The 11,140-nt window shown below is 50.2% G+C and overlaps 1 protein-coding gene across 6 annotated transcripts in view; it reads left to right on the top strand.

Moving 5' to 3' along the window:
* Positions 1-11,140, top strand: part of TTC39C (tetratricopeptide repeat domain 39C) — a 65,934-nt gene that overhangs the window by 20,048 nt on the left and 34,746 nt on the right. For all 6 annotated transcript variants that reach the window (XM_076073648.1, XM_076073646.1, XM_076073658.1 and 3 more), the window contains one exon: positions 8,013-8,061. In XM_076073648.1, the coding sequence (XP_075929763.1) occupies positions 8,013-8,061 (49 nt within the window). The remainder of the gene's footprint in view (positions 1-8,012; positions 8,062-11,140) is intronic.

An 11,140-nucleotide genomic window follows, 5' to 3' on the forward strand; every position in this document is an offset into this window, starting at 1 on the left:
CTCCCCCTCGCCCATGGCTACATCACCGGGACTGCGCACAACATCCTCAGCAGCTCTCTTAAGCAAAGCCAGGGTTGGGCCTGGGTTGTGCTTGAATGGGCGATCACGGTGCCGATAGCAGTTGCTGCTTCACATGGCACTGCGGTGGCTAGGAGATGTTAACTATCTCGCCTGGTATACAGGAAGTCGTGGGTTCGATCCCGCCCCTGACGCCTGCTATTTTTGGAGTTTGCGGTGTCTCTCTCCCCATGGACGTGTGGATTTTTCTCCGGGTACTCCGGTTTTTCCCTCCGCATATAGAATCAACGTCACGTGTTTTAGAGTATTTGGCTGCTCTAAATTTCCACATTATGATAAGCCACTTCGTTGAGCTATCATTTGTGGCCAGGTCACCAGCAGTTGCTTGACAAGAGGGCTGTACGTACAGTACTTGCATTAGCAATTGTACCACCGCTCATCACGTACTGTATTATATATCTTTATATATAGATATATATGTAGCTTCGACGAATTATCCCGTCGTGCCTCTGTTTGTATTTGCAGTGGAGCCCGAGCATAATTAACCACAGCAGAAACACCCAATACGGTCGTCAACAACGCTGTGGCCTTAAAAGTAATAAAAAAAAATCGATAATAGGTGACATTTTTGGCAATGGCCCTTCTTCGTAGCGGATAAATAGACAAGCCTGAGTGGATAATAAGACTTGAAGACTGCACTATGAATATCAACAAACTGTTGAGGCGAGTGCTGTTAGCGAGCACTTGCAAAGGCCGCTTAAACCTCGCAGGACCACGCCCGGCGACCTTTGTCTCCCCCGGCGCTCATGTTTACGCACCGTACCTGATGCTCATTTGAGGCCGAGTCGACCTAGGGGAGGCCCAGGACCGGTTCAGATAATTGTCACTTGCGTTGGCCGTGGCTCGTAGTCGACCACACACAACATGAGTTCCGGACCGATGCCAGCAGTGGTGGGGCCAGCATTGTGTTATGGATTTGGGTCCACGTCTTGACGGCATAGCTTAGGACACGTGAAAATGTTTCCGCACCCAGCACACCACATCCAGTATACGTCTCGCTTCGGCTAATTAGTAACCGCGCGCCTCCTTAGTTCCGTCGACACAGCGACCCGGAATATATACGGCGATAAATTCGGCGCAGTAAGAGAAGTATAGAAAATACTTTTTCGGCGGGGGGGGGGTGGGGAGGTAGGGACAGGTCAAGAGACAAAACGTCGTGAGCTCCCAGCGTGATGGAGAGAACGAGAGAGAGAGAGAGAAGTGCAGCAAAACAAAAGGATGTAACTCTCCAAAGTGGACCGGAGAAAGAAATGCGATGAGGTCCTGTGGCCGTTTCACCTGGCAAGGCCCTCGCCCAGACGCTCGCCACGAGTGGGGCACCGGCGCACGCGTAATTTTTAGCGGCGCAGCCCCTGGGTCCCTGGCGTCTCTCGCGGTGCGGCGTCCGCTAGTTGTCGCGCCGTGCCTCCCTCCGCTAACTTTTTTTCTGTGCATCGGCGTGCGCGTGCGACAAAGCAACGACTTCCGCTCATTTGATGATTCGAAGTGTGCAATCGCGTGTCGCTTTTGGTGGCTTTGCAGATTGAACCTCGAGCCGGTGGTTGGTCTGATCAGGGATCCGTCGTCGCCTTTTCGAAGCTCGCATTCTCGTGGTCTCGTTGTTTTACCGTCTTGCAGCTAACTCGTCGCTTTTCCTAAACGGAGCGGTCTCTCTGGAAGTGAGACCGCTCCGTGATTGGACATAATCCTTGACTTGGAGCTAATTTCAACTTGAAACTGATTCGCCGCGTCCTGAATGAATTCTGCGATTCAACACACCCCTGATGGATTATTGCGGTTCAGGATCATGATTCGACTCAATAAGCCTGCGGTGAATGGCCGCAGGGTAAATGCGATCTGATTTTGCGCCATCAGGTCACGAGGCGAAGAATCGGTTTGGATATCTCTCGGAGCAGTGCGACCCTCCCATGGTTCGAGAATGGCCCACGGAAGTGGATATCACAAAGCTACTTCTGAGATTGCTTTAACGTGAACTCCGATCCGCACAATAGGAGGGGTTTTGGGGGGGGCAGGCGCTGCAGCGCTTTTCCCACCCGCTCTGCCACGTGAGAATGATGTTCATTGCCAAATCGAAGTGCACAAACAAATTGATTGTGATGGGGTTTTTAGTTTTTTATACGTGTGTATCACAGTTTTCCGACCCAGAATCTCAGCTCGGGGGTCTCTGAACTCCGAGCTACGCGACCACCTCTGCACAAGTGCAATGTTCGCCCCCGCGCCCCCCCCCCCCCTTAAAAATAAAATCAAACTTTTAATGCGCCTCTTGCGCAAGAGTGGTGACGCTGCCAAAGTATAAAAGTGCTGTATGCATTGAACCAAGCTGAATTACTGCCAAGCTCAAAGCCTTAGAATTTATTCTGCCGAATCGGCACAAAGTGTGTGGTTACGTGAGCCTTTTGCCGACGGCGTTTGGCGCAGCCTGTGACCAAATCAGCCTGAATGCGTCAGTTGTTATCCGACCTCGGAAACGAAGCAAGCGTTGAGCCTGGTAACTACTTAAATGAGAGACCACAAGCACGTGCCACGTGTTGTAGGCTTGGGGGCTGCAAGGTGGCCAGGAGACGGCAGTACAGCGGTCGCCAGGTATGCGAGAGGTCGTGGGTTCGAGCCCCACCCTGACGCCTGTTCGTTTGACATTTGCGTGTCTCTCTCCCCGTGGTTGCGTGGATTTTTCTCCGGGTCCTCTGTTTTTTTTTTTCCCCTCCACGTTGAGAATCGACGTACGTTTCGAGTATTTTGGGCTATCGTTTGTGGTAGCCGGGTCGTTTCTGAATAAGAGCTACATATAGCTGAGTGGGGGTGCTTACCTGGTAAAATAAAAATGTCGTGGTTCGGTGTGTTTTTAAATCTCTATGAGTGCGGAACTTTGGGTGTTGGCCCCGCTTTGTGTGCGTGGTGGCCTTCATCTGAGTCCCCGCGGTTCCCCTGCTGCGTTTAAAACCGAACACTCGCCGATGGAATTGGCCAAACGTCCCGATGTAGCGGCGCCCTCCTTCGACGAAGGGCCCTAGACTCGGTGCGAGGCTTTCCTGAATGAAAGGCGTCATTAATTAGGGCAGCCTGTAAAGGTACCTACCGTACCATTATTGATCAATCGTAGTTTGACCGCGATGCTGGAATGTCGTACGGAAAAATAATTCCGGCGCGACTTTGCGTTCGCGTGGCATCTGAAGGCGATCGTATCTCTCACGCCTCGCGAGGCAAAACGGTTTGGCATGTTCATTTGGTGGAGAGGGGCAGCCGCTGTGAGGCAGAGGCAAAAAAAATAGGGATAGGTCTTGAGGCCTGGACAGAACAGGTGCAGGGAGTCGATAGCACGGATGGCTGGATAAAGGAAGTTCCATCTCACCTGGCATCAGACAATTGTGAGGACAATCTGTCTCATTCACGTAATCAATTATTACATAAAATCATTGCTGACACCACCCATCGGCCGCACGGCCTTCTGGGGAGTGCGTCATTTCAGCGGCGTTGTTTCAGGACGAGCAAACCCCGGACCGGTTTAGACGTCTCATCAGTCAGGCGTGCTTTTCTCGTGTGCAGCCAAGCACGGCTTGGCTGCACACGTTACAGTATTATCGCTTTGTCTAACCCTGACGTTTCCCACATGAATACGCTTCGATATAGGAATGCTAGGTAATAACCACATGAATACGCTTCGATATAAGAATCCTAGGCAATAACCACATGAATACACTTCGATATAGGAATGCTAGGCAATAACCACATGAATACGCTTCGATATAGGAATGCTAGGCAATAACCACATGAATAGGCTTCGATATAGGAATGCTAGGCAATAACCACATGAATACACTTCGATATAGGAATGCTAGGCAATAACCACATGAATACGCTTCAATATAAGAATGCTAGGCAATAACCACATGAATACGCTTCGATATAGGAATGCTAGGCAATAACCACATGAATAGGCTTCGATATAAGAATGCTAGGCAATAACCACATGAATACACTTCGATATAAGAATGCTAGGCAATAACCACATGAATACACTTCGATATAGGAATGCTAGGCAATAACCACATGAATAGGCTTCGATATAGGAATGCTAGACAATAACCACATTAATACACTTCGATATAGGAATGCTAGGCAATAACCACATGAATACGCTTCAATATAAGAATGCTAGGCAATAACCACATGAATACGCTTCGATATAGGAATGCTAGGCAATAACCACATGAATAGGCTTCGATATAAGAATGCTAGGCAATAACCACATGAATACGCTTCAATATAAGAATGCTAGGCAATAACCACATGAATACGCTTCGATATAGGAATGCTAGGCAATAACCACATGAGTAGGCTTCGATATAAGAATGCTAGGCAATAACCACATGAATACACTTCGATATAAGAATGCTAGGCAAATAACCACATGAATACGCTTCAATATAAGAATGCTAGGCAATAACCACATGAATACGCTTCGATATAGGAATGCTAGGCAATAACCACATGAATAGGCTTCGATATAAGAATGCTAGGCAATAACCACATGAATACACTTCGATATAAGAATGCTAGGAAAATAACCACATGAATACGCTTCAATATAAGAATGCTAGGCAATAACCACATGAATACGCTTCAATATAAGAATGCTAGGCAATAACCACATGAATACGCTTCAAAATAAGAATGCTAGGCAATAACCACATGAATACGCTTCAATATAAGAATTCTAGGCAATAACCACATGAATACGCTTCACTATAAGAATGCTAGGCAATAACCACATGAATACACTTCGATATAAGAATGCTAGGCAATAACCACATGAATACACTTCGATATAAGAATGCTAGGCAATAACCACATAAATACGCTTCAATATAAGAATGCTAGGCAATCACCACATGAATACACTTCGATATAAGAATGCTAGGCAATAACCACATGAATACACTTCGATATAAGAATGCTAGCCAATAACCACATGAATACACTTCGATATAAGAATGCTAGGCAATAACCACATGAATACGCTTCACTATAAGAATGCTAGGCAATAACCACATGAATACACTTCGATATAAGAATGCTAGGCAATAACCACATGAATACACTTCGATATAAGAATGCTAGGCAATAACCACATAAATACGCTTCAATATAAGAATGCTAGGCAATCACCACATGAATACACTTCGATATAAGAATGCTAGGCAATAACCACATGAATACACTTCGATATAAGAATGCTAGCCAATAACCACATGAATACACTTCGATATAAGAATGCTAGGCAATAACCACATGAATACGCTTCGATATAAGAATGCTAGGCAATAACCACATGAATACACTTCGATATAAGAATGCTAGGCAATAACCACATGAATACACTTCGATATAAGAATGCTAGGCAATAACCACATGAATACGTTTCAATATAAGAATGCTAGGCAATAACCACATGAATACGCTTCAATATAAGAATGCTAGGCAATAACCACATGAATACACTTCGATATAAGAATGCTAGGCAATGGCGAGACGTTAATTATTCAAGCACAACCCGACACGGGGGGGGGGGGGTGGGGGTTGACGCGCCGTTGTGACAACGGTCGGGTCACAGGACGAGCGTCACGGGTGAGAGAGCGTCACGGGAGAGAGAGTCACGGGTGAGAGAGTCACGGGAGAGAGAGTCACGGGAGAGAGAGTCACGGGTGAGAGAGTCACGGGAGAGAGAGTCACGGGTGAGAGAGTCACGGGTGAGAGAGTCACGGGAGAGAGAGTCACGGGAGAGAGAGTCACGGGAGAGAGAGTCACGGGTGAGAGAGCGTCACGGGAGAGAGAGTCACGGGTGAGAGAGTCACGGGAGAGAGTCACGGGAGAGAGAGTCACGGGAGAGAGAGTCACGGGTGAGAGAGTCACGGGAGAGAGAGTCACGGGAGAGAGAGTCACGGGAGAGAGAGTCACGGGAGAGAGAGTCACGGGTGAGAGAGTCACGGGTGAGAGAGTCACGGGAGAGAGAGTCACGGGAGAGAGAGTCACGGGTGAGAGAGTCACGGGAGAGAGAGTCACGGGAGAGAGAGTCACGGGTGAGAGAGTCACGGGAGAGAGAGTCACGGGTGAGAGAGTCACGGGTGAGAGAGTCACGGGTGAGAGAGTCACGGGAGAGAGAGTCACGGGTGAGAGAGTCACGGGTGAGAGAGTCACGGGTGAGAGAGTCACGGGTGAGAGAGTCACGGGTGAGAGAGTCACGGGTGAGAGAGTCACGGGAGAGAGAGTCACGGGTTGAGAGAGTCACGGGAGAGAGAGTCACGGGTTGAGAGAGTCACCCACCGTCCGCTTCAGCGCGATCCCCATCGCGGGGGTCACGTTTCTCGTGAAATGTTAACGCGGGGCTCCTCGTGTTCGCTTCTCCGCTTTTGTACGTTCCTGATGATCTGAGGCGGCCGGCCCCCTTCCGAAGCGTCAACCGTCGTGCGTTGGTTGCGCACGCGTCCTCAAGAAGTGCCCCCCCCCCCCCCCCATTCACGTCGCGTGGGGGGGAGGGTGAAGCGGGGGGGAATGCGGGAGTGCTTCTCATCCAGCAGTGTATTAACGAAAGGTGCTGCAATTGTACAGAACGTTAGGGGGCACTCGGTGGGTCCACACCCCCACTGCCACCCCCCTCCCAACCCACACCCTGAGTCGAATCGATTGGAGGTTTTGGCTTCTTGAATGGAACCGTGAGCTCGAAACGGTGACTCGTCATCGGGCAGCGGCGTAATGATCGCGCGAGCGATTCCCCCTGCGCGCTTGCGGATCCGGTGGCCATGGAGTGAGTGCAGTGAGCAGCCTCAATGGGGGGAGCGGGGGTGGGGGGGAATGAAAGGTTGAGTCGCGAGGGAGCGGCTGTGACTCAGGTGCGGCGTCGCGGTGGCGAGTTGTTAAACTACCTTCGCCTGGTATACTGGAGGACGTGGGTTTGATCCCGACCGAACTGTATTGCATAAGAGAGTGGGAGAGAGAAAAAAAACGCAAACATTAAAACCTAATCACAGATTCGTAGGTGCTGCTGACAGGTTGTTGGCAGAAGCGACGACCTGCTGAGCCACGATTTTAAATCAACGTTATTCACCGCTTAGGGCGACTGATTTGCAAAGCTCTCTGGTGTTTGCTGATGGTTTCTAGACGTGGAGTGGAAGCAGATGTGTGCATGCGTGTGTTCCTTGCGTGTGTTCCGTGCGTGTGTTCTGTGCACGTGTTCCGTGCGTGTGTTCCGTGCGTGTGTTCCGTGCGCGTGTTCCGTGCGCGTGTTCCGTGCGTGTGTTCTGTGCGTGTGTTTCGTGCGTGTGTTCCTTGCGTGTGTTCTGTGCGTGTGTTCCGTACGTGTGTTCCTTGCGTGTGTTCTGTGCGTGTGTTCCGTGCGTGTGTTCCTTGCGTGTGTTCCGTGCGTGTGTTCCGTGCGTGTGTTCTGTGCGTGTGTTTCGTGCGTGTGTTCCTTGCGTGTGTTCTGTGCGTGTGTTCTGTGCGTGTGTTCCGTGCGTGTGTTCCTTGCACGTGTTCTGTGCGTGTGTTCCGTGCGCGCGTTTCGTGCGTGCGTTTCGTGCGCACGTTAGTAGCACGGCGGTCGGAGCACTCCGCTACGAACCTCGGCCACCTGAGTTCGATTCCCGCTCGCAGCCAACACCGGCGACGAATATATTGAAGCAGTTCTGGGCCTCCCCTCGGTTGACTCGGCCTCAAATGAGTGTAAAACGTCGCCACTGGGGAGACAAAGGCAGCCGGGCGTGGTGCTGGCTACCCACCCCCGTCGTGTGCCGTGCCGGCCTTCATAGGTGCTCGCTAACGGCACTTGCCGCAACAGCCTCGTATGCCTATACAGGGTGGGGGGGGGGGAATCTTCGTCTTAATCTTTTCACGCGGTCTCACCCCCCACCCCCACCCCGATGTGATCGTGCCGTTGGCAGGACGTCGGGGCCGTTGATGAGCTTCGGGGCGAGTTTCGTCAGTTTCCTGGTAGGTGGCGGTTTCCTCGTAGTGCGGGCGTTCTCACTCCTGACCCGTGAGCCCACACGTGTGTCTCAGACACACTATAACACACACACGTGTGTCTCAGCCACACTATAACACACACACGTGTGTCTCAGCCACATGATAACCCACACACGTGTGTCTCAGCCACACTATAACCCACACACGTGTGTCTCAGCTACACTATAACACACACACACGTGTGTCTCAGCCACATGATAACCCACACACGTGTGTCTCAGCCACACTATAACACACACACGTGTGTCTCAGCCACACTATAACACACACACGTGTGTCTCAGCTACACTATAACCCACACACGTGTGTCTCAGACACACTATAGCCCACACACGTGTGTCTCAGCCACACTGTAACACACACGTGTGTCTCAGCTACACTATAACACACACACGTGTGTCTCAGCCACATGATAACCCACACACGTGTGTCTCAGCCACATGATAACCCACACACGTGTGTCTCAGCCACACTATAACACACACACGTGTGTCTCAGCCACATGATAACCCACACACGTGTGTCTCAGACACACTATAACACACACACGTGTGTCTCAGCCACACTATAACCCACACACGTGTGTCTCAGCCACATGATAACCCACACACGTGTGTCTCAGCCACACTATAACACACACACGTGTGTCTCAGCCACATGATAACCCACACACGTGTGTCTCAGCCACATGATAACCCACACACACGTGTGTCTCAGACACACTATAACACACACACGTGTGTCTCAGCCACACTATAGCCCACACGTGTGTCTCAGCCACACTAACACACACACGTGTGTCTCAGCTACACTATAGCCCACACACGTGTGTCTCAGCCACACTATAACACACACACGTGTGTCTCAAACACACTATAACACACACACGTGTGTCTCAGCCACACTATAACCCACACACGTGTGTCTCAGACACACTATAACACACACACACGTGTGTCTCAGCCACACTATAACACACACACGTGTGTCTCAAACACACTATAACACACACACACACGTGTGTCTCAGCCACACTATAACCCACACACGTGTGTCTCAGACACACTATAACACACACACGTGTGTCTCAGCCACACTATAACACACACACGTGTGTCTCAGCCACACTATAACCCACACACGTGTGTCTCAGCCACATGATAACCCACACACGTGTGTCTCAGCCACACTATAACCCACACACGTGTGTCTCAGCCACACTATAACACACACACGTGTGTCTCAAACACACTATAACACACACACACGTGTGTCTCAGCTACACTATAACCCACACACGTGTGTCTCAGACACACTATAACCCACACACGTGTGTCTCAGCCACACTATAACCCACACACGTGTGTCTCAGACACACTATAACACACACACGTGTGTCTCAGACACACTATAACCCACACACGTGTGTCTCAGACACACTATAACACACACACGTGTGTCTCAGACACACTATAACCCACACACGTGTGTCTCAGCCACACTATAACCCACACACGTGTGTCTCAGACACACTATAACACACACACGTGTGTCTCAGCTACACTATAGCCCACACACACGTGTGTCTCAGACACACTATAGCCCACACACGTGTGTCTCAGCCACATGATAACCCACACACACGTGTGTCTCAGCCACATTATAACACACACACGTGTGTCTCAGCTACACTATAGCCCACACACGTGTGTCTCAGCCACATGATAACCCACACACACGTGTGTCTCAGCCACACTATAACCCACACACGTGTGTCTCAGACACACTATAACACACACACGTGTGTCTCAGCCACACTATAACACACACACGTGTGTCTCAGACACACTATAACCCACACACGTGTGTCTCAGACACACTATAACACACACACGTGTGTCTCAGCCACACTATAACACACACACGTGTGTCTCAGCCACACTATAACACACACACGTGTGTTTCAGCCACACTATAACCCACACACGTGTGTCTCAGCTACACTATAGCCCACACACACGTGTGTCTCAGCCACACTATAACCCACACACGTGTGTCTCAGCTACACTATAGCCCACACACACGTGTGTCTCAGACACACTATAGCCCACACACGTGTGTCTCAGCCACATGATAACCCACACACACGTGTGTCTCAGCCACACTATAACACACACACGTGTGTCTCAGCCACACTATAACACACACACACGTGTGTCTCAGCCACACTATAACCCACACACGTGCGTCTCAGCCACACTATAACCCACACACGTGCGTCTCAGCCACACTATAACACACACACGTGCGTCTCAGCCACACTATAACACACACACGTGTGTCTCAGCCGCACTATAACACACACACGTGTGTCTCAGACACACTATAAGCCACACACGTGTGTCTCAGCCACACTATAACACACACACGTGTGTCTCAGCCACATGATAACCCATACACGTGTGTCTCAGCCACACTATAACACACACACGTGTGTCTCAGCCACATGATAACCCACACACGTGTGTCTCAAACACACTATAACCCACACACACGTGTGTCTCAGACACACTATAACACACACACGTGTGTCTCAGCCACATGATAACCCACACACGTGTGTCTCAAACACACTATAACCCACACACGTGTGTCTCAGCCACATGATAACCCACACACGTGTGTCTCAGCCACACTATAACACACACACGTGTGTCTCAAACACACTATAACACACACACGTGTGTCTCAGCCACACTATAACCCACACACGTGTGTCTCAGACACACTATAACCCACACACGTGTGTCTCAGACACACTATAACACACACACGTGTGTCTCAGCCACACTATAACACACACACGTGTGTCTCAGCCACATGATAACCCACACACGTGTGTCTCAGCCACACTATAACACACACACGTGTGTCTCAGCCACACTATACCCCACACACGTGTGTCTGTATGGGGAGCGGTGGCGCAATGGTTAGCGCACTGCGCTATATCTGAACCCAATCCCAGGGCCTCCCCCTAAATCAA

The sequence above is a fragment of the Petromyzon marinus genome, chromosome 3, assembly GCF_048934315.1.
Source record: "Petromyzon marinus isolate PM22_M1 ecotype Great Lakes invasive population chromosome 3, UKy_Petmar_22M1.pri1.0, whole genome shotgun sequence".
Classification (NCBI taxonomy): domain Eukaryota; kingdom Metazoa; phylum Chordata; class Hyperoartia; order Petromyzontiformes; family Petromyzontidae; genus Petromyzon; species Petromyzon marinus.